This window comes from Lolium rigidum, chromosome 3, assembly GCF_022539505.1.
Source record: "Lolium rigidum isolate FL_2022 chromosome 3, APGP_CSIRO_Lrig_0.1, whole genome shotgun sequence".
Taxonomy (NCBI): Eukaryota; Viridiplantae; Streptophyta; class Magnoliopsida; order Poales; family Poaceae; genus Lolium; species Lolium rigidum.
In genome coordinates, this window is record NC_061510.1 from 76039476 (window position 1) to 76064706 (window position 25231).

The 25231-nt window shown below is 47.0% G+C and overlaps 1 protein-coding gene across 1 annotated transcript; it reads left to right on the plus strand.

Moving 5' to 3' along the window:
* The first annotated feature begins 14476 nt into the window (after positions 1-14476).
* LOC124695052 (CCR4-NOT transcription complex subunit 9-like) lies at positions 14477-20073 on the plus strand. The gene is made up of 9 exons (XM_047227947.1): positions 14477-14662; positions 16929-17003; positions 17205-17294; positions 17442-17484; positions 17596-17702; positions 17776-17871; positions 19465-19661; positions 19758-19827; positions 19933-20073. Exons 1-9 carry the CDS (start codon positions 14477-14479, stop codon positions 20071-20073), a joined length of 1005 nt encoding a protein of 334 aa, XP_047083903.1.
* Positions 20074-25231: the final 5158 nt, after the last annotated feature.

A 25231-nucleotide genomic window follows, 5' to 3' on the forward strand; every position in this document is an offset into this window, starting at 1 on the left:
GGTTGAGAAAACTCCCAATACCCCTGGTTATAATGTTGATGCTTCATCTCTCGATGTTACTTGATTTGCACTTTCTGCGCCTAGCTGAAAGGCGTTAAAGAAAAGCGCTTATGGGAGACAACCCATGTTTTTACTACAGTATTTTGTTTTATATTTGAGTCTTGGAAGTTGTTTACTACTGTAGCAACCTCTTCTTATCATGTTTTTGTGCCAAGTAAAGTTTCTATGTCAAAGTTGATGTTATATTTGGGATCGCTGCGCAGAAACAGCATTGCTGTCTGTCACGAATCTGGGCACAAGTCTCTGTAGAAAATTCGAAAAAATCTGCCAATTTACGAGCGTGATCCTCGGATATGTACGCAACTTTCATTAGTTTTGAGTTTTTCCATTTGAGCAAGTCTGGTGCCATTTTAAAATTCGTCTTTACGGACTGTTCTGTTTTTGACAGATTCTGCCTTTTATTTCGTATTGCCTCTTTTGCTATGTTGGATGAATTTCTTTGATCTATTAATGTCCAGTAGCTTTATGCAATGTCCAGAAGTGTAAAGAATGTTTGTGTCACCTCTGAATGTGTGAATTATTAATTGTGCACTAACCCTCTAATGAGTTTGCTTGAAGTTTGGTGTGAAGGAAGTTTTCAAGGGTCAAGAGAGGAGTATGATATACTATGATCAAGAGGAGTGAAAGCTCTAAGCTTGGGGATGCCCCCGTGGTTCATCCCTGCATATTTTAAGAAGACTCAAGCGTCTAAGCTTGGGGATGCCCAAGGCATCCCCTTCTTCATCGACAACATCATCAGGTTCCTCCCCTGAAACTATATTTTTATTCAATCACATCTTGTGTTCTTTACTTGGAGCGTCGGTTTGATTTGTTTTTTGTTTTTGTTTGAATAAAATGGATCCTAGCATTCACTTTGTGGGAGAGAGACACGCTCCGCTGTTGCATATGGACAAATATGTCCTTAGGCTTTACTCATAATGTTCAAGGCGAAGTTTCTTCTTCGTTAAATTGTTATATGGTTGGAATTGGAAAATGCTACATGTAGTAATTCTAAAATGTCTTGGATAATGTGATACTTGGCAATTGTTGTGCTCATGATTAAGCTCTTGCATCATATACTTTGCACCCATTAATGAAGAAATACATAGAGCTTGCTAAAATTGGATTTGCATATTTGGTCTCTCTAAGGTCTAGATAATATCTAGTATTGAGTTTTGAACAACAAGGAAGACGGTGTAGAGTCTTATAATGTTTACAATATGTCTTTTATGTGAGTTTTGCTGCACCGGTTCATCCTTGAGTTTGCTTCAAATAACCTTGCTAGCCTAAACCTTGTATCGAGAGGGAATACTTCTCATGCATCCAAAATCCTTGAGCCAACTACTATGCCATTTGTGTCCACCATACCTACCTACTACATGGTATTTCTCCGCCATTCCAAAGTAAATTGCTTGAGTGCTACCTTTAAAATTCCATCATTCACCTTTGCAATATATAGCTCATGGGACAAAATAGCCTTAAAAACTATCGTAGTATTGAATATGTACTTATGCACTTTATCTTTTATTAAGTTGCTTGTTGTGCGATAACCATGCTTCAGGGGAACGCCATCAACTATTGTTGAATATCATGTGAGTTGCTATGCATGTCCGTCTTGTACTGAAGGATCTATCACCTTAATGATTGGAGCATGCAAATTGTTAGAGAAGAACATTGGGCCGCTAACTAAAGCCATGAATCATGGTTGAAGTTTCAGTTTTGGACATATATCCTCAATCTTATATGAGAATAATAATTGTTGTTACATGCTTATGCATTTAAGAGGAGTCCATTATCTGTTGTCCATGTTGTCCCGGTATGGATGTCTAAGTTGAGAATAATCAAAAGCGAGAAATCCAAAATGCGAGCTTTCTCCTTAGACCTTTGTACAGGCGGCATGGAGGTACCCCTTTGTGACACTTGGTTGAAACATGGCATTGCGAAGATCCGGTAGTCCAAGCTAAGTAGGACGAGGTGCGGGCACTATTAGTATACTATGCATGAGGCTTGCAACTTGTAAGATATAATTTACATAACTCATATGCTTTATTACTACCGTTGACAAAATTATTTCATGTTTTCAAAATAAAAGCTCTAGCACAAATACAGCAATCGATGCTTTCCTCTTTGAAGGACCATTCTTTTACTTTTATTGTTGAGTCAGTTTACCTATCCTCCTCCACCTTAAGAAGCAAACACTTGTGTGAACTGTGCATTGATTCCTACATACTTGCATATTGCACTTGTTATATTACTTTATGTTGACAATATCCATGAGATATACATGTTATAAGTTGAAAGCAACCGCTGAAACTTAATCTTCCTTTGTGTTGCTTCAACACCTTTACTTTGATTTATTGCTTTATGAGTTAACTCTTATGCAAGACTTATTGATGCTTGTCTTGAAGTACTATTCATGAAAAGTCTTTGCTTTATGATTCAGTTGTTTACTCATGTCATTACCATTGTTTTGATCGCTGCATTCATTACATATGTTTACAAATAGTATGATCAAGATTATGATGGCATGTCACTTCAGAAATTATCTTTGTTATCGTTTTACCTGCTCGGGACGAGCAGAACTAAGCTTGGGGATGCTGATACGTCTCCAACGTATCGATAATTTCTTATGTTCCATGCTACTTTATTGATGATACCTACATGTTTTATGCACATTATATGTCGTATTTACGCATTTTCTGGAACTAACATATTAACAAGATGCCGAAGAGCCAGTTGCTGTTTTCTGCTGTTTTTGGTTTCAGAAATCCTACTAAGGAAATATTCTCGGAATTGGACGAAATCACCGCCCAGGGTCCTATTTTTGCACGGAGCTTCCAGAAGACCGAAGAGATAACGAAGTGGGGCCACGAGGTGGCCGGACCACGGGCGGCGCGGCCCGGCCCCTGGCCGCGCGGCCTGTCATCCGGGCCCTCGTGAGCCCCCTGACCTACCCTTTCGCCTACTTATAGCCTCCGTCACGAAACCCCCAGTGCCGAGAGCCACGATACGGAAAACCTTCCAGAGACGCCGCCGCCGCGAATCCCATCTCGGGGGATTCAGGAGATCGCCTCCGGCACCCTGCCGGACAGGGGATTCATCTCCCGGAGGATTCTTCATCGCCATGATCGCCTCCGGAGTGATGAGTGAGTAGTTCACCCCTGGACTATGGGTCCATAGTAGTAGCTAGATGGTCGTCTTCTCCTAATTGTGCTTCATTGTTGGATCTTGTGAGCTGCCTAACATGAATACATGATCAAGATCATCTATCTGTAATACTATATGTTGTGTTTGTCGGGATCCGATGGATAGAGAATACTATGTTATGGTGATTATCAATCTATTGTTTATGTGTTGTTTATGATCTTGCATGCTCTCCGTTATTAGTAGAGTCTCTGGCCAAGTTTTTGCTCTTAACTCCAAGAGGGAGTATTTATGCTCGATAGTGGGTTCATGCCTTCATTGACACCTAGGACAGTGACAGAAAGTTCTAAGGTTGTGATGTGTTGTTGCCACTAGGGATAAAACATTGATTCTATGTCTAAGGATGTAGTTGTCGATTACATTACGCACCATACTTAATGCAATTGTCTGTTGCTTTGCAACTTAATACTGAATGGGGTTCGGATGATAACCTGAAGGTGGACTTTTTAGGCATAGATGCGGTTGGATGGCGGTCTATGTACTTTGTCGTAATGCCCGGATTAAATCTCACTATATTTATCATATCATGTATATGCATTGTTATGCCTTTCTCTATTTGTCAATTGCCCGACTGTAATTTGTTCACCCAACATGCTTTTATCTTATGGGAGAGACACCTCTAGTGAACTGTGGACCCCGGTCCTATTCTTTACATCGCATACAATCTACTGCAATACTTGTTTTTCTGTTTTCTTGCAAACAATCATCTTCCACACAATACGGTTAATCCTTTGTTACAGCAAGCCGGTGAGATTGACAACCTCACTGTTTCGTTGGGGCAAAGTACTTGGGTTGTGTTGTGCAGGTTCCACGTTGGCGCCGGAATCCTCGTTGTTGCGCCGCATCACATTTCGCCACCATCAACCTTCAACGTGCTTCTTGGCTCCTCCTGGTTCGATTAAACCTTGGTTTCTTTCTGAGGGAAAACTTGCTACTGTGCGCATCATACCTTCCTCTTGGGGTTCCCAACGAACGTGTGAGTTACACGCCATCAGATCACCATCAGTGGAACGGAGACGGACATTGAGCTCCATAGGAGTCTCGACAATGCGCTCATCACCAAGAGCGGCACGAGTGAGAAGGTCCTGAATATACTTCTCCTGGGAGATATAGAAGCCATCGGAGGTAGAGGAAACCTCAAGCCCAAGAAAGTAGCGGAGAGGACCAAGATCAGTCGAGAAACTGATCGCGAAGACGGGCCTTGACAAAGGCAATGTACTCAGGGTCGTCGCCTGTGATGAGCATGTCATCAACATAAAGAAGAAGCAGAGTCCGACCACGAGAGGATGTGTGGACAAAAAGCGCAGGATCATGAGCGCTAGGGACAAAACCAGCAGCGATGACCACAGAGGCAAAACGCTAAAACCAGGCGCGAGGGGCTTGCTTAAGGCCATAGAGAGAGCGCCGGAGACGACAGACCATGCCATCGGGAACAGAGTAGCCAGGAGGTGGCTGCATGTATACCTCCTCACTTAACTCACCGTTAAGAAAAGCATTCTGTACATCAAGCTGAGAGACAGACCAGTGGCGAACAGAAGCAACAGCAAGAAGAGTACGAACAGTGGTCATGTGAGCCACGGGAGCAAAGGTCTCGTCATAGTCACGGCCATGCTCCTGCTGAAAACCGCGAGCGACAAGACGAGCCTTGTAGCGCTCAAGAGAACCATCGGAGTGAGTCTTGATCTTGTAGACCCACTTGCAGGTGATGGGACGAACAGAGGAAGGAGGAGTGACAACATCCCAAGTGCCAGTACGCTCAAGAGCAGCAATCTCCTCAGCCATCGCTAGCTGCCATTCGGGATGAGCAAGGGCATCCCGATAAGAGGTCGGCTCGAGGAGAGCAGAAAGACCGTAGTGAGTGGGAGAATAGCAATCAGGAGGAGGACGAGGACGAGCACGAAGATGGTGAGTCGGCTCGGACGTAGAGGGCATCCGCATCAGAGGTGGAGGGTATATAAGGAGAAGCAGCATCATCCTCACGGGGACGACGGGAGTAGTGAAAAGGGTAGGGAGGGACGACCGTAGTGGAGGAAGGTGACATGGGAGGGGAAGATGTGGAGGGTGGGGACGGTGGTGAGGGAGGAGAGGGGGGTCTGGCGGGTGAAGGAGGAGAAGGTGGTGAGAGACTCGACAGAGCAGGGACCATGAGAAAAGAGATATCATCCACCGAGAAGGAAGAGGAGGAGGGACGCGGGTAGAAAGGACGGGGCTCATCAAAAGTGACATCCGGAGATAGGCGCATCCGACGACCAATAGGATCCCAACACTTATATCATTTGTGCTCAGGGCTCTAGCCAAGAAAGACACACTCAACCGATTGAGCACTCAGCTTGGTGCGTTCGCGTGGAGCAAGAAGAACATAGCAAACGCAACCAAAAAGACGAAGGGTCGAGTAATCAGGAGTGTGACCAGTGAGACGCTCAAGAGGAATACCACCCTGCAAGGCTGTGGAGGGCTGAAGGTTGATGAGATAGGTGGAAATAGACACAGCCTCAGCCCATGGACCATGGCAGAAAAACGCTTATATATCGAGAGAACCTCGCTGCGAGAAGTCATAAAATAAATCCAAGTGTGGCGAGAGAAGTCATCGATAAAAAGAACATAGTAGCGGTGACCCCCCTTGGAAGCAAAAGGAGCCGGACCCCATACATCAGAATGGACCAAATCAAACGGACGCTGAGATACAGACACACTAGTAGGATAAGGTAACTGATTCTGTTTACCAAGCCTACAACCCTGACAACCCTGAAGCGAGACATCTCCTGAGACAGGCCCCAGAAGACCTCGACGAAGTAAAGATGACAAGCGAGAACCACAAAGATGACCAAGACAATGGTGCCACTGCTGAAAGGAGGCGGTGGAGGAAGCAGCAAGCACGCATGGAGCGGTCGATGAAGTGGTGGAAGAAGGAACATGAAGCCAGTCAAGCTCCCAAAGTCCCTGAGAGTCACGGCACCGAGGGCCAGCCCCAACCAGGGCCCGAGTGTGAGTGTCCTGAACAGAACAAGAATCAGCATCAAGAATGACCCGACAACCAGAATCAGTGAGTTGAGCAGCGGAAAACAAATTCATGGTAAGACGGGGAACATGAGAAACATCAGGAACGGAAAAGGAGGAAGTAGAAAGAGTGCCACGACTAGCAACAGGGAGAGAAGTACCATCGGCAGTAAGAACACTAACAGGGAGAGGAAGAGGTCGAAGAGAAGAGAGAGAGGAAGAATCAGGAGACATGTGAAAAGAAGCTCCAGAATCCAGAACCCACGAAGATGTACCTGACTGTGGAGAGGAAACAGCCGCGGAGGCAGCGGTACCCGTCGAAGCAGAGCCGGAGGAGGCAAGGAGACGCTGAAGTCTCACTATATCCTGCTCAGTGAAGCCGGTGGTGACAGGCACTGAGGGTGGAGCACGAGGAGGCACACCCCATTGTTTCTGATAGAAGTCAGACTCAAGGTGACCAGGCCTCCGACAGTGAGTGCAGAACCGAGGAGGGCGAGAGCGACCCCCACCGCGAGAAGAGCGGGCTCCTCCAGAAGCAGCAGGCACTGGTGTAGGAAGAAGTGGCGGTGCAGGAGCAGTGGGAACTCGAGCAGCAAGAACAGAGGGTGTCCCAAGCAGTCCAGCACCACGCAGACGAGTCTCCTCAGCACGAAGCTCAGTCAGCTCCTCTGAGATAGGAACACGACCTCGAGCAAACAACTGAGCACGACGAGGCTCAAACTCTGGACGAAGTCGAGACAGGAACTCATGGATCCTCTGGAAGTCCATATCTGAACGCACTGTCCGGCAACACTGGCAAGTACCACAAACAGTACTGCAAAGGGAGTCAAGCTGGCGCCAGATCGCCGCACTCTGAGTGTAGAACTCATCAACAGTGGAGTCACCCTGCTGAAGATCATGCTCCTGACGCAACACAGCCAAGTACAGAGAATCCCCAGAAGGCTGATAGCACTGACGAAGGTGAGACCACATCTCGGCGGCGATGGCGAGGCCCATAAACTCGAAGCAAGCGTGGCTGAACACTCTGCGAAAGAACAGCGGCAGCTCTGGCATCCTCATCACACCACTGAGTAAAGGTAGCCAAACTATCGCGGTAGGAGTCAAGAGCTTCTGAATTGGCAAGTACCTGCTCATCATATGCCTCATCAGCAGCAGTCTCGGCAGACTTTGCGGCATCCCGATCAGCCTGCGTAGCATCTTCAGCAAGGGCCTGTGGCACAGACGGTGGACTAGGAGGCACGGGAGCGATGGGGTGCGGCGGACAAGAGACCTCGCCGATGAAGAACACCCCACAGCCGAAGACCGCGCATGTGAATGCGCATAAAGGAAGCAAACTCTCCATAGTTGGTACCATCAAAAATCACAGGGCACCGGGGAATACTGACATAGCCAGACGCAGACGACGACATCTTCCTTCAATTTTTTTTTACACAACACCCGGATCTGGATCTAGATCGGGCCACACGCGAGCTCACCCAGGTAGGCAGACGGGGCGGGTGCCGGCCAGAGGACCAGGCGGCGGCGGCCGGGGCGGCGCGGGCCGGGGCCGGCCGGAGATAGCTCGCCGGCGGCCGGAGGTGCACGGGCCGGGGCCGGCCGGAGACAGCACGACGGCGGCCGGAGCTGCACGGGCCGGGGCCGGCCGGAGACAGCTCGACGGCGGCCGGGGCGGCGCGGGCCGGAGCTGCGCGGGCCGGAGATGGCCGGGGCAGCACGGCCGGAGACGGCGGCCGGAGCAGAACCAGCCCCCGACGGAAAACCGATTTGGAGCTCGATTTGGACGAAAAAGACCTAAGTTACTTGGAAAAGAAGCCGATCCCGACAAGAGCAGGAGAGGAGAAAGAAAGTGGAGCAGCGACGGCCGGAAAGATCATCGGCGGTGGCGCGGATCGAGCACAGAGTTGCAACGTGCAAAGAGCTAGACCATGAGCTCTGATACCATGTTGGAATCTCTACTATTAAAAGCAAACTGGTGAATGTCTGGTGTCACATTTTTAGGATGGACAATAATACCCCCACGTCTACTATTCAAGATGATTTATCTCAACGCAACAAACAACTCCACACCATTAAATCTAGGAGGATTTTTAGGTATTGTTGCTACCTAACTAACAAATCCTATCGAACAAAACTATCTAGGAGGTTTTTTAGGTACTGTTGCTACCTAACTAACAAATCCTATCTATCCCTCAAAAAAATCCTATCTATCTATGTGCGTGGTGACGACCTGGACTAACCAACTCCCTGTGGCACCAAAAATTGGGCAGCGACCTGGACTGCATGTGCAAATAATTGCATGCGCTTTTACGAAAACTGGTTAGCGACCTGTGCGTGTTCCAGTATGTTAGCTGTGTTTTATTAATACATCGCTTATCATAGGTTTGTTCTAGCTCTGAAGTCATTTTGTTTATTTTAATAAGTCCATTCCCATATTTTGGAAAGTCATGCATAATCTGTTTAAATAAATAGGTACCGTACACCTTTGGGTGTTTGGTTCTTCAAAGGGTTGATAATAATCATGTATTTGTGTTCATCCATTTCACAAGTAAGAGCATCTCCAGTCGCGTCTCCCAAAGCGTCCCCCAAAGCAATTTGGGGCGCGCCGGACCGAAAATGCGTTCCAGCCGCGTCCCCCAAAGCCCATTTTTGTCCGCCGCGGCCCGATACAGTGTCCGGCGCCCCGAGCCCGTCCCCGTCCCACAGGGGACGCTCCGGGCACGCCGGACACAACGAAAAGCGAGGCGGGAGTGGCGGGGCCGACCCGTCAGCGACTCATTCAAGTTTGGACCTAACCGTCGCCTACCTCGTGTCGGAAGTTAATCGCGCGACGGCATCTTTGCCTTAATGGCGACGGAGGGGCAGACGAGACGTCCCGTCGATGCTGCGCAGACTCCACGCGTCGCCGGGGTTCGCACGCCACCGCCTGTTCCCGCGCGATCTTCCCGCCTCTTCTCGCCTCTTCCCGCGCTCTCTTCCCGCGCTTTCTTCCCGACGCCGGCGTCTATAAAAGGCCTCCCGGCGTAATTGGTTGCCACCATAGCCGCCGGCAACAAACACAGCCCTCGTCGCTCCACCGCCGTCTCCTCCACCACCAGTGGCAATGGCGAACCGCCCGGGCGCTGGCCAGTTCCCTCCACCGCCGTCTCCTCCTTTTCCAGTCCCGGATCCGCAGGTCGACATCGACCGCGCCGTCCGGGATGAGCGGAGGCGGTACGGGACACCGCTTTGGCCTGGCTCTCGTCAGCAGCAGTGGGAGGTACTCGAGGAGGAGGCCCGCCAGAGGCGTGAGGCGGCGCACGCGGCGGATCTAGCGGCGTTCTACGCCCTGCCTCCGCAGCTGAGGAGGCCGCGATTGCAGCAGCGTGGCACGAGCAGACGACGGCGGGCACCAACAATGCGGTCGCCGCCTCGACGCCAGAAGAGATGCGACGGCGCCGGACGGAGGTGATGGAGCAGCAGTGGGCTGATGACCTCCGCCGCCAGCAGGTGGAGCGGGACACGCTGTACCGTGAACGGCGGGAAGCGATCGAGCGCCAGCGGCGGGACTCGATCGAGCGCCAGCAGCAGCTGGCGGCGGAGGAGCGTTAGCAGCGGGAGGCGGCGCTGGCGGCAACGGAGGCGGCCTGGGCGAGGCGGGTGAACGAGTTGGCGGCGGAGGCCGACGCGTTGGCGGCGGCGATGATGGAGGCGCCAACGGATGTGGAGGAGGAGGAGGCCGAGGCGGAGGAGGAGGAGACCGAGGTGGAGGAGGATGACGACGACGACGAGTTCGAGTGGTCCGACGACGACGGGCCACACCCGGACGAAACGGCCGATCAGCAACGCGCGCTCGTCGAGTCGTTCGAGTCGGAGAAGAAGCTCCAGGACGACGCCCGTGCCCGCGAAGAGGTGCAGATTCGTCGCGCCGTCGAGCTCTCCCTCCAGGCGGCGCAGCAGGGGATGGCCGACGTCGACGCGGTGCTAGAGCAGCGGCGTCTGAACAACTCTAATTTTTTTTATGCTGGTTTGTCTAGATAGAATTCTACTATAACATTTGCTAATTTTGTAGCGCATCGTGCGGGTTGTTCATGTTAAATTTTATGGAATATTGGACATGCGATAGCCTTTCTGACTGCATCACTCAGGTATTATTTTTGTTAGAGACCGTTAGTAGTATCTTGCATCTTAAATTATTAATTTACAATATCAATGTTTCTTACTACTTTGTAGGAGGATATGAAAGCATTCCGAAGAAAATTAATTGCCATATTGCATGATTCAGAACTAAACAAAATAAGAGGCGGTCTGATATATAATCAATCTAAAGATCAAGAAAATGGATCCGACTCTGATATTACGGAATTGCCAAATCTAGGTAAAGAACACCAAGGAGATTTAGCAAAAGAAAATATCCAGCTTCCTATTTGCACCTTGTCCACCAAACCACATGAGTTTGTTGACGAGATATGCAAATACATCATGTCCATTGACGATGAAACCTGTTTGAAGTAAGCCTCATAAGATAATGATCAAGCGTTGGTGCATATTATTATCATATCATTATTCCTATCAATTATTTTGCAGAAAAGAATGACACAATCATAATATCCTGGCAAGCTTATATCTTGAATCCATGATCAACAAGAAATGGGCATGTGGCAGGCCCCTCTTTTGGAACTCTACCACGTAGACGTACGCCTTCACAACGCCTATGATATGCTCCTTAGTCAGCATATCTTTCATGGTCTCTAGCTTGGCCGTGAACACTCGGGCCACAAGACCAGGTCGGTCCTGCGCGGTTTGGCCAGGAAACAACTCATCCTGTATTTCTGTCCAGTTAGGATTGCAGGTCATCGTCAGGAAGACGTCAGGCTTGCCGTACGTCGTCACCAATGCCATGGCGTCCATGTGCCTTTTCTTCATGTCTCTGTAGCATCCTTGGAACGTACCCGGGAGAACAGTCCTAATGCCAACAGCGCTTGCTCGTGTCTCCCCAGCCGTGATGCTATCAACAATGCCTTTATATAAGTCGGCACGTATCTCCGGCCGGTGCTCTCTGAACCAATTTAATCTGCAACCCTCGATCTTTATGTACATGTTGACCGCCCATTGCTGGAATAGGCACCTTATCCACTAGGATTAACTCTAAAGCAAATTCAGGACATACTCAGGATGGACCAGCCAATGGACAAGGATTGTTTCAACATGGCTGTGCGCATAGTGGCATGTGATGAGATACAATTTTTGACAGAGCCTCCCGTGCATAACATGGACTTAAGATTTTGTGTAAGTTATTATAATCACATATTTATTGTCACTGTTATGGTTCTAAACCTTTTTTTTTCATCTCAGTCGGCGATACTCGATGGTAGAAAACATCCACTTTGGCGTGTTAAGCCAGATATTAAGGAGTTGGCAACATTTTTTCATAGCTGGCCTGGGATAGACCATAATATATCATCCTGGACATGGTAAGTTAGATCTCTTTTCCATTATTAACATGATTTATGTGTTTTAATGCTCACCACTTGCAGATTTTTTTTGCCACACGCATTTCTTGGCAACTTCATCTTGTTCATCATCGACAAACATGAGTGTCGTGTATGTATTTTAGACCCATGTTCTAAACCTCTATCAGAAGAGAGGTACCAACTAAAATTACAAAGGTGTTCATTCTATCTAAATGACGCTCTTGAGATAGCGCAACCTGGCTGGAATTCCGATATTTATTTCTGGCCACGTAAATATCCTCACAATATCCCAATACCAACAAGCCCCGACAGGTGATCTTTCTCAGGTTATCTTTACAAGCAGCTTTTTTTATCGCCATTCTAATGACCAAGATAATGATATGTTCCATTTATTTGCAGAAAATTGTCTGGATACTTAGTATTTAGTTTTATGCTTTCATGGGATGGTAAAAGATTTGTTCATCCAGTTTGCAGCGTGAGTACTCTATGTTCACAATCTTATATTTTTGATGGGAAGAAAACTTCATGTTAACATGATAGACTAATTGTGCAGGGTGGTTACGAGCTAAGAAAAAAGTTTCTGATACACATACTCAAGTATCAGCTAATGAAGTTGAAGACAACATTCCTGAGATCGTGCGAGAATACCTTAGACGCGCCAACGGACCATGGCTTTAATAAATAGTGTATTCAGTCATTTCTCTTCTACAAAATGAATTGTGCGAAGTGGATCTTTAAATATTTTATGTATTATATATTTATTTTATATACTTTAATATTTGCATGCATTATTTACACGCTTATGCATTTAACACTACGTTAAAGGTCCGTGGCGAAGCACGGGCATTCTACTAGTAGCAACTAGTATTCACAGAGGGCCATAGGCCAGTACATGTACATGTGTGACAATGTGCAGGTAAGCCCCTCATACACTGGGGAATAACGGAAAAGGGGACTATACAACTCTAACACTTGCAAATACACCACGTTTATTTTGTAAGTAATACTACAAAATTTGCATCAGCAACTCTTATCTGCCACGTCTTGGCCTACGCTGGCTGCGGGATATTTGGGATCTATTTGGAAGGAGCTGACCAGAAATACCGGCGGTGGAGGTGGGAACGTGCGATGTTAGAGCATCTCTAGCAGATCCATAAACGGTTTTCGAGGAGGATATTTGCGGCGCAGACCGTTGGGACCGACTCTAGCCAATCTCTCAAAACCTTTGGTGGCACATAATTTCTTCTCATCGGCCTCCGCGGTCCTCAAATATCCTCACCCGCGGCCACTCTCCTATAATTTTCCTCATCCACCTCGCTGCCGTAGCCTTGCCGCCCCACCGTTGTATTATCGCCGGCTATCACACCGTACCGCCGACCACAAATCGCCGCGGCCGCCCCCACGAAACAACGGTTGGCCATTTCTCATGCTTGCTACCCACTCGCCGGTGCAAGCCATCGCCAGAATCGCTCCTGAGAGCCGCCAATTCGAGGAAGTTTCCGGCCGAGGAGAGGCGGATTCTTGCGGGACTGTAGCCCAACCGCCGTGGACGATATTCGGGCGGCAACGCTGCCTTAGCTGCCGGCACGACGAGCTTCTTCCCAGGCGGCGACCTCGAGTTTCTGTGACGTACGGTGGTCGCGTTTGCCCGGAGATGGGCTGGCGACGACCGGCGGTACATAGTCCGGTAGAGTGAAAGCCCGGCGGCGTCTCAGGGCCCTTTTGGCAGGTTCAACAGTCGCGGCCGCGGATTCCACCTCCTTGGCGCTCAAGGTACTCGACGTAATGCTCATATGATTTCACCTACTTGCATCGTAGTACTCGGCGCTCAAGAAAACTATCGACTGTAGATGAAGAGGTTGAGAGAGATGATTTTCGATGACTCGTCATCGGAGCAGGAAGAAGAAGACACCGAAGACTTCGAGATGTCTTTGATGCTCATTGTGAAGGACGATTTTCGGAGGCCAGAGACCCTATGGCAGATAATGACATGTTGCATCATTTTGCATAACATGATCATTGAGGATGAGAAATGCATGCCAGAAAATTATAGGTACATCTCGAATGGTGACCTTGTCGAGCCTGAGCATGATTCAATCACGGTTCACAGGTTTCTCGAAATGCACTAACGCATAGAGAACACGCCTGCACTGCACATGAGCAACTACAAAATGATCTAATTAAGCATCACTGGCGTCTCCATGGCGGGACATATTTTTTCACTTGTTTGGTTTTAAACAATTCGTTTAGTTCATTCATTTGGTTTGTAATAAAGAATTATTTCATTTGTTACATTTAATTTAGTTTATTCATTTGTTTCGTTTGGTTTGATTTGGAAAAACAAAAAAATTCTCCTCTAAGTTATTGGGGTTCGGTTCTGCCGCGCCGAATTTGGAGAAGCAAATATGTGCCACTATAGGATAGGGAGGTATTTCCTCCTCTAAATTTCACGGGATATGCTAGAGATGCTCTTAAGGCGTCCAAAAAAATTCCAAGAAACCTCGATGCTGGTACGGGTCATGTGATGGAACTGGAATCGGACGGCGTCGGATCCGTCATCCGTCCGATGTTTTGCTGATAGATAGTACTCCATTTAATTCTCAAAAAAAAAAAAGATAGTACTCCATTTACCAGAAGATAATCGTCTCTTTCGTTTCTACTACACGTCCTCCACGCCGCAGCGTGTCTCTCCTCTCCAGGTTGTGTTGACTGGAGCTCAGATCGGAATTACCGCGCCGTGCTTTCAGCAGTCGAATCCAAGCCCGTTGGACGCGCGCGCGAGGGCAATGGCGCCTCTGCAGCCTTCCGTCTCCGTACCACCTTCCATCACGGCATCTCCCTCTCCGATCGGCGGCGGTGTCGGCGGCGCTGCCGTGACGCAGGGAGGCAATGACCTGGCGTCGGTAGAGCAGCTGGTGCTCGACCTCTGCGACCCCTTGCTGCGCGAGAATGCCCTCGTGGAGCTCTCTGAGGTAAGGTCACGTACTGCACCTCTTCTAGGGTTCTAGCGCTTGCTCACCATTGTGGTAGAAATCAATCTGATAAGCAACGTACGTGGGCAGGACGCGCAAGAGCTTCGTTACAAGAACAATGTACTTGTGTATTTGTCTACAAATTACGTCCTAGCGCATACTACACATTAACGTGAACTGTAGCACCTTCTCCCTCGCCGGATAGGTGACACATAAGTTGAGTCAAAAAATCAATGCTTTAAAAGTAACTAAGTATATTATGATAATAAAATATGAAGATTTATAATATCAAAGCCTCTATCAATAGAGAGACCATAAGATATACTTTTTTAAAAGGAAAGCTCGAAATGTGTCTGGCTTTGAATTAACGAACCTATCAACCGGCTCATATGAGTGCACACAAAACAACACATAGTTCTGTTGGTATAAAATACTAGTGCCTCGGTGAAAGCTAGGGCTGGTTGTCAGCCGCCTGGTGATGGCGACATCTGCAGGTGTTGTTCCCCTTCCCGAACCTTCCCGGAGGCATCACCATGAGGCCCATCTCACCATTTTTGCTGGATCACGTCTCTCCTTGTCAACTCCTGCCCATGGTGTCACAACGTGGTAGCGGCCTCAGTTGTGTCCGCGAAGTCTCCCAATACCTCCTCACAGTCTCCGCTCGACGCAAACACCAGCAGGGTTTCTTTTTACATGATATAGCTCCTTGTTTGGGCGATTGTTCGAGAGCCTAGGGGGGCTGTCTCAGCTAGTGTCGCGCCATGGGAGATGTCGGTGCTTCAACCCAAAGCCCAGCCCATTGGCCATGGAGACACCAGGTCCGAGCATGCTGCCTACCCCGACGAGCACGCACCGGCCCCGGGACGCAATCCCGGAGAGCTGGCCAGGACGTCGCCCCTGCAACATCGGAGTGCTGAAAGTGCCTTGAAAAAGTCAGAACGTTTCCGACATGAACATGCGAACGAGATGCCAGATCCAAACCTGCCAGGCCCAGATCGAGCTCGAACATAGGGATCATGGCAGCATGGTGGCGAAGGGTGTCAATGGGGACATCGTACTGCCGCCACAGACCACCCAAGGAGGATCTTGCATATCCTGGCTAGGCCCGCCTAGCCCAGACCAAGCCCCCTGTTCCAGATAGGCTGCCACCCCTGCGTGCAGCCTCAGCCGAAGACCAGATGCGCGGCGAGGTGCCACCTCCGCGTCCGAGAGCTCCACCGCCCGCCATGGCAGGAGGTGCAATGACCGACCGCCGAGCTTCACCACCATCAGGTCGAGCGTGCCCCGTCAGGTTCTAGGAGATCCACCGTGTCAACACATTTGTTGTAGTGCATCCTGAGGTGCGAGGAAGGGAGATCCACCACCGCCAGCACCGCACGGGCTTTGCCTAGCGGAAGGGGAGGGGGAGGAGGCAGGGGAGGTTTGGGCCACCCCGGTCACCTATGGGGGGATGGGAGCATGGTCTAAACCTCCCCGAGAGGCAGGTTCACCATATTAATAACGCATGTATTTATTCATATATTGATTTTCTCTTCTACATATTTGGTCAAACTTACAAATAATTGAATTTTTGAATGAATTTATATGCTGCCTATTTATGAACGGACGGAACATCTTGTTTATGTTATCCATTAGTTGTTGAGTTCCTGCGGCACGGGGCAAATTTACAAAAAAGAATAGATGCATTGCCAACATTACTTATTATAAATTAATTGCTTGATTTTTGATTTTGCGAAGTTGCTTAGGTTTGGTGCACGATTGTTGAACTGTGCTATGCTGTGAAAGAATGTAAATATAATTTGATTAGTCAAACGATCAACAAGGAAAAGCTGGTGTGAATGGATGATCATAATCCATCTCGACACCGGACACAACCTCTTAGTAGCCGAATTTGTATGATAAGAGCGGAACACTTCAAAATAAATTTCTAAACGGCAAATTATTATGGTTATTTTGTAATCCCTCGGATCCATAATAATTGTCGTGGTTTACTAAGGAAGTAGTACAAGTTTGAACTAAGACTTACCACGACACTCATATGGATTGGAGGGAGTAGGAAATTTATACTCCGTTCGATGAATTAATTGCATAAATCTTAGTTTATCATCTTCAACAAGGTTTCATCAGTGGTTCTTTTGTGGTAATTAATTATGTAATAATGCTGAACTAAGCAATTTCAGATTAATAAAATATCAGTCATTATATATGCTAAGGTATTATGTAAGGAAAAAAAGATAAGTAAACATGCCTAAAATATCTTTTTCAGAAAAGAGAGATGTTTCAAGATATCTTGGCCCCGCTGTTATGGCACTCGTTTGGTACAATTGCTTCTCTACTACAGGTTTGCATAAATCCATAGTCCTTCTATGTTTATTCGCCTGCTTCTAAGTAGAGAGAAAATAGACCGGGGAGCTTTGAGCCTACTTTATTCTAGTGTTGTGGTTGTGTAACTGATGATATATCATGCATGCTTACCTAGTGTTTTTCAGCTAATCTTTGATCTTTCTCACTTGTTATATTTGTCAACATGAAATATGTACAGGAAATCTTGTCTATCTATGACGCACTTTCAACCCTAACTTTATCGCCAGGTGCATCAAACCGAGTCTGCAACGTACTTGCACTTTTTCAGGTACACTTTATGTGAAAAAAACCCTGATAAGAGCGGAACATTTGACCCCATTCTGTTTTAAGAATTTGAGGTCGCTTTATGTTACCCCCATTAGATGCTATCTTTGACGTCTAAGCTGTTTTATGGGGAATTTGAAACCTATTGCAGTGTGTTGCATCGCACCCGGAGACGAGGACGTTGTTCTTAAATGGTAACCAGCGCGTCCTTTTGTTTATAGAAGTTTGGTATACATATATTTGTAATGTTTTTTAGAACTTGTTTGCTATATTCACTTACCCTCCTCTTTAATTATTCATTTCAGCTAACATTCCATGCTACTTGTACCCCTTCTTGAATACCGAGAGCAAAACAAGACCCTTTGAGTACTTGCGGCTTACTAGCCTGGGTGTTATCGGTGCTCTTGTTAAGGTAACTATTAACTTATTTGACACGAAAAGATAACCAACTGTATTACTTGATGTATGACCTGATTACAATGCAGGTCGATGATAGTAAAGTTATCAGTTTTCTGCTGGAAACTGAAATAGTTCCTCGATGCTTGCGTTGCATGGAGGTGGGCAGTGAACTTTCAAAAACTGTACGTACCTAGCATCTCAGTCCTCAACTACAATAGCACCATTTTCTCTGTGTTAAGATCTAGCAAAGGTGCACTTGTTTTAATAATTAAAATCTGAAGATTTTGCGGAACGGTTGCACTCCCAGTAGTTCACTTTTTTTTTTCGAGAACCCACAGGAGATCTGCGTTTTTTTTTCATTAAGAAGAAGGAGCATAAGACAACAAACAAGGAGGGTCCCAAAGGACCGCCACCCTCCACCCCGACAGGCCGGGGGGGGGGGGGCACCAGCATGACGGCGGAGTTGGCAACCTTGACATCGGCGTGGGAGAGCGGGCTGACCACCTCAGGCCACTAGCAGTGAAAGACGCTGTCTGCAGCCGGCACCTGTAACGCCAACCCAGCACGGCGGAAGAACCCCTATATGGTCCGCAGATTCGTCGGCGCCATTACAAAGCGGGCATACCACATGCGAGGTGAGACCGCGCCGCAGCCTCCTATCCGCCGTCCAACACCTCCGGCGTAGCCATAGCAAAGCGTGGAAGCGATACTTGAAAGGCACAAAGGAGTGCCAAACAAGCGTCGCCCCCGGGAGAGCGGTGGTTCCATGGAAGAACACACGGTAGGCAGACTTGGAGGAGAAATTGCTGTCTGCCGTCCACTTCCATGAAAGCACATCGGGCCCAGCCCCCCGGGGAGCACTGCCCACCACCGCCCAGAGCTTGAGGAACTGAACCACCGCGTCCACAGAGAGGGCCAGCGATGTCAAGCACCCAGCTGTTGTTAGCCATCCCCTCGCTAACCTTGAGCCGGGAGACCACGCCCGGCTTGACGAGCCTAAGGACTGCCGGAGCCAAAGCCGCGACGGAGAGGCCGCCAATCCACGGGTCCTCCCAAAAGAGGATACTCTCCCCAGCCCCGACAGTGATCACCACCGAGGCGCGAAACATGGCCGTAGCGTTGGGGCACACCGCAAACCTCATTCCTGTCCAAGGCCGGGAGGTGTCAGTGCGCTGAAGCCATATCCACCGCGCGCGGAGCGCCGCATGCATCCACCGCAGGTTGGCCAAACCGAGGCCACCAAGGCACTTAGGGGCGCAGACGGCCTCCCACGCCACCATGCAGTTTCCGCCATAGGCCTCGTTCTTGCCCGCCCAAAGGAATCCGCGACGGAGCTTGTCGACGGCTTGGATGAACCAAGGTTCCACGTCGAGCGCCATGAGCTGATACACCACGGATGCCGCCATGACAGCACGGACGTAGGCCAGGACCGGCTGGAGCTCCCCTCTGGTTGGCTTGCGGAGGGATAGAGGCAGGCCAAGGTAGGGGATCGGAAGCTGACGGACGTGACAGGATAGAACCGGGGCCGCCGCAAGGGTGGTAGCATCGTCGCAGCTGACGGACGTGACAGGATCGGAAGCTGACGGACGTAGTTCACATTTTGTTTGGGTAAGGAATATAAGCTAGACCATCGAGTATCCAAAGTATCTCCAAAAGATATTATTTTTGCGGGTTCTCCAAAAGATATTAGGGTGGAGTTCGCAGTTGAATTCAACACAAATTTAAATACAAATATAAGCTTTGGTTTCACTAATTAAGTCAAATTTTACACGCAGGTGGCCACCTTCATTGTCCAAAAGATTCTGCTTGACAATCTTGGACTGTGTTACATATGTGCCAAACCCGAGCGCTTGTTTGCTGTGGCCAGTCTTTTAGTATACATGGTACTTTCACGCCCTGTTCAACCCTCTGCTCCCGCAAGGTTGCTCAAGCACATAATTCGGTGTTTCCACAGGTTATCTGACAATCCCAGGTAGTTACTGCTTTCATTTCTATGCTACGTACATAATGATTTTGCATCTTATATCTTCTCATGGAATTTAATCTGTTTTCCTTTCTCAATGTGTAGCGCTTGTGTGACGTTGCAAGCACTCCTCCCTGACGTTCTGAAAGATGGAACGGTCGACAGCTTTCTTGTGGTGAGTCGTGTTAACCCATCGGTCCTTACCATTTACTTATCATCGCAGAAGGATAAACCTGAAGTTTCTGTTAAATGTATATTTGCTGTGTTGTGACAAACACAGGATGATCCTTCAACAAGGCGCTGCCTCCAGCAACTGCTACATAAAGTTACAGTCGGAACCGTGGGAGGAGCTCCTCGGCCAGGCCTAGATCACATGAGTAGTATAGGATATAAGCAATTTAGTTATTGCAGTTCACTGTAATAGTACCTTCTATATTGCGTGAGTTCCAAGTACGGAAAATATCTGTGCTGTCTTGATGAAGGTAGTGTGGTGTGGTTCACCTTCCAAAACTATACAACCAACAATGAATGTATCATCATATTTTGAGAACACTCAATCTAAGTGTGGTTTCCGATCATTTTGCTCTCCTAGTATATCTTCTCTCCAACTTTGATGAATCTCCATCATGACTTTTAAGTCCCATTAAGCATAACCTTTGGTGAAAACAACAAAGGTAATGAAATTGGGTGTAATTGCTATGTCAAATGATCCTTTTATTCATAATTTCATGTTTGTCAATAATTTGCACAAATAACTTGTTACCCGTCAGGTAACTTTGTTGTTGCGGTTATAACTGCCCATTTATAGATGTTGATGTGACCATATAATTTTTTATTAGTACTAGATAGTGAATTATGTGCATGTATGATAAATTTTTTGAGATGCACGAATACAATCATTCATCCTTCTTTGCAACAACTATTTTTAACATCCACCCTTTTTTTTAGAGCAACCACCTATTTCATTGATAGAAAGTTAAGTTACATGAATAAACAAATGTAGAAACTAAGAAAACAGTTATCCTGAAAACTATGCAAAAAGAAGCCTAAAAGATAGAAAAATACAAAACTATCCATAGGGTTTCTTGCACTCGCCGAAGCCAGCAGCTACCACCTAGACGCACTTTGGAGGAGCCGTCGAGCCTCTACCATTGCCAGATCCAAAAAAGCATCATCGCCAACGAGGTTTTTTGAGTCGATGAACATGACCGCTGCAAACACCAAAGCACATGTCGTGGTGGCACGTTGATCGGAGGACGTCCCCGTGTTGTCTTGGACCAAGATCCACCGCATCCTATCGATGATGTCGGGGAATAATGACAAAACCACCACCTCCGGACCAACATCCTTGTTCCAGGGCATCCACCTTGCCTAGTCCCCAACGTCGCCGTGGATAACGATGAATTTTTGGCGACATGTCGAGAAGGGTTGTTGCCAGATCTGAAGAATAGCGAGAAGACCAAGTTGTCGATCTGAAGGATCGATAAGCATACGATACCATCAACTCTGATATGCCGACGTGAAGGTCAACATCGACGTGTGAATAGAGTTGAGGCAGATCTATTTGCCCGGTCGCCGCTCCCACCACCCCAACGATGCACTACAATAGACAAACCCTAATCCTAGAAACTAGAACAGAATGGAGGAACGAGTCCCCTTCCCTTCGGTCGTTGGAGCAGCAAGCGGAGGGATATGGTACCAACACTCGCCCTAGTGGGGATTTGGGGCGGGAGAGGCCGGCTCCTATCTTGTGAGACGACGGGGTACGCGGTTTCGATTGAAGTATCACACAGCTAGCTAGCATCGCTACTACATTCGTTTTTTTTGAACACCCATGATGTGTGTAATGTTTTCCTTTCGCCGTCTAGCCGCCTTCCCGACACCCTGTCTCATCTATTAATATATACATTGAGCACCGCCGGTAGCTCATACATGCAAAAATGCTTGATAATTCTATATGAATGATGCCTCACCACCACAAATATGTGGTGAAGCACCTAGCGGTGCGTGCAGGCAAAGTGTGATTAGTGTAGAAGCTAAAGGGAGAGCAGTCCAAACTCTTCTTGGCTAAGCACGACCCCATGGAGTACCCACCCTCCCACTTCCAGGTGAAGTCACACCCTCCTCTGTCGTAACTTAGGAGTCACCAGTGGAGGATCCGAAGTTGGTGGAGCTAGGTCTCCATCACGACATGGCGTGTGACGAAGGCTGATGTCTACGGGTGCTTCTATTTTTGTAGACAGTGTTGGGCCTCCAAGAGCAGAGGTTTGTAGAACAGCAGCAAGTTTTCCCTTAAGTGGATCACCCAAGGTTTATCGAACTCAGGGAGGAAGAGGTCAAAGATATCCCTCTCAAGCAACCCTGCAATCACGATACAAGAAGTCTCTTGTGTCCCCAACACACCTAATACACTTGTCAGATGTATAGGTGCACTAGTTCGGCGAAGAGATAGTGAAATACAAGTAGTATGGATGTATATGAGTGGTAATAGCAATCTGAATAAAATATGGCAGCGAGTAAACATGCAGTAGAACAGTAAGTAAGCGGTGTTTGCAGTATTGGAAACAAGGCCTAGGGATCATACTTTCACTAGTGGACACTCTCAACATTGATCACATAATAAATAATAACTTCTTCTTATTTGTGCTACATACACTCTTTTGTTGGATGACAAACACCAGTCGTTGTGTAGGGCTACAAGAGCTCCCTCAAGCCGGAGTTAACAAGCGCCACAACATTCAGCATTCATATTTAAGTAACCTTAGAGCATAATAGATCTTTGCAAAATAGCCCGAGTACTAACATAGCATACACACTGTCACCATTACACTATGAAAGGGGGAATAGATCACATCAATACTATCATAGCGATAATTAACTCCATAACCTACAAGAGATTATGATCATAATCTACGACAAGAATCACACGATGCACACACTGTCACCGTTACACCATGCAGGAGGAATAGACTACTTTAATAACATCACATGAGTAGCACATAGACTAGTAGCGATACAAAGCTCATCATATGGATCTCAATCATGCAAAGCAATTCATGAGATCATTGTATTGGAGTACAGAGAGAGATTAACCACATAGCTACCGGTACAGCCCTTAGCCTCGAGGGAGAACTACTCCCTCCTCATCATGGGAGCATCAGCGTTGATGAAGATGGCGGTGAAGATGGCGGTGGTGTCGATGGAGAAGCCTTCCGGGGGCACTTCCCCGTCCCGGCGGCGTGCCGGAACAGAGACTCCTGTCCCCCAGATCTTGGCTTCGCGATGGCGGCGGCTCTGGAACTTTTCTCGTACCGTGGCTTATTCGTATCGAAGACTTAGGTCAGGGACCTTATATAGGCGGAAGGGCAGCCTCGGAAGGGACCTGGGGACACCATACCATAGGGGGGCGCGCCCAGGCCCTAGGCCGCGCCGCCTGGTGGTGTGGCCCCCCTGGCTCGTCTCCGACTCTTCTTTGATGTTCTGGAAGCTCCCGAGAAAAATAATATCTTGGGCGTTGATTTCGTCCAATTCCGAGAATATTTCCTTACTAGGATTTCTGAAACCAAAAACAGCAGAAAACAGGAACTGGCACTTTGGCATCTCGTCAATAGGTTAGTTCCGAAAAATGCATCAAAACGATATAAAGTGTGAACAAAACATGTAGGTATTGTCATAAAACTAGCATGGAACATCAGAAATTATAGATACGTTTGAGACGTATCAAGCATCCCCAAGCTTAGTTCCTACTCGCCCTCGAGTAGGTAAACGATAACACAAATAATTTCTGAAGTGACATGCTACCATCATAATCTTGATCAACATTATTGTAAAGCATATGACATGAATGGAGTGATTCAAAGCAATGATCTATAGTTTGCTAACAAATAGATAACATATAGCAAAACTTTTCATGAATAGTACTTTCAAGACAAGCATCAAAAAGTCTTGCATAAGAGTTAACCCATAAAGCAATAAATTCAAAGTAAAGGCATCGAAGCAACACAAAGGAAGATATAAGTTTTAGCAGTTGCTTTCAACTTTCAACATACATATCTCATGGATAATTGTCAACACAGAGTAATATGATGAATGCAAATAAGCAAGTATGTAAGAATCAATGCACAGTTGACACAAGTGTTTGCTTCTAAGATGGAAGGAAATGGGTAAACTGACTCAACAATAAAGTAAAAGATAGGCCCTTCGCAGAGGGAAGCAGGGATTAAATCATGTGCTAGAGCTTTTCAAGTTTTGAAATCATATAGAGAGCATAAAAGTAAAGTTTTGAGAGGTGTTTGTTGTTGTCAACGAATGGTAATGGGTACTCTAACTACCTTATCAACCAGACTTTCAAGAGCGGCTCCCATGAAGGACGTTATCTCTACCAGGCAAGGTAGATCAACCCTCTTCTCTTTTGTTTACACATGTACTTTAGTTTTATTTATTAGATGACACTCCCCCCAACCTTTTGCTTACACAAGCCATGGCTAACCGAATCCTCGGGTGCCTTCCAACATTCACATACCATGGAGGAGTGTCTATTTGCAAATTTAAGTTGCTTACCGATAGATCGGGGCAAAACATGTGAAGAGAATTATTAATGCAAGTTAATTAATTGGGGCTGGGAACCCCATTGCCAGCTCTTTTTGCAAAATTATTGGATAAGCGGATGAGCCACTAGTCCATTGTGAAAGTCCGTAGAAGTAAATGACAAGATCGAAAGATAAAACACCACATACTTCCTCATGAGCTATAAAACATTAACACAAATAAGAGATAATAACTTTTGAATTGTTTAAAGGTAGCACATGAAGTATTTACTTGGAATGGCAGGAAATACCACATAGTAGGTAGATATGGTGGACACAAATGGCATGGGTTTTGGCTCAAGGTGTTTGGATGCACGAGAAGCATTTCCTCTCAGTACAAGGCTTTGGCTAGCAAGGTTGTTTGAAGCAAACACAAGTATAAACCGGTACAGCAAAACTTACATAAGAACATATTGCAAGCATTATAAGACTCTACACTATCTTCCTTGTTGCTCAAACACTTTTACCAGAAAATATCTAGACCTTAGAGAGACCAATCATGCAAACCAAATTTCAACAAACTCTACAGTAGTTCTCCACTACTAGATTTAAACTACATGATGCAAGAGCTTAAACATGATCTATGTGAGCTCAAAACAATTGCCAAGTATCAAATTATTCAAGACCATATGAAGCATTTTCTAATTCCAACCAAATAGCAACAAGTGAAACGATCAACTTTCACCCTTGAACATTAAAAGTAAGAATGAAAAACACTAGTGTTCATATGAAAAAGAGGAGCGTGTCTCTCTCCCACATGAGCATGAATTTATTCAGAGAATGAAAATAACAAAACGAAAATAAAAGCACACATACGCTCTAAGTAAAGTACATAAGATGTGACGGAATAAAAATATAGTTTCACTAGAAGTGACCTGATAAGTTGTCGATGAAGAAGGGGATGCCTTGGGCATCCCCAAGCTTAGATGCTTGAGTCTTCTTGAAATATGCAGGGATGAACCACGGGGGCATCCCCAAGCTTAGACCTTGCAC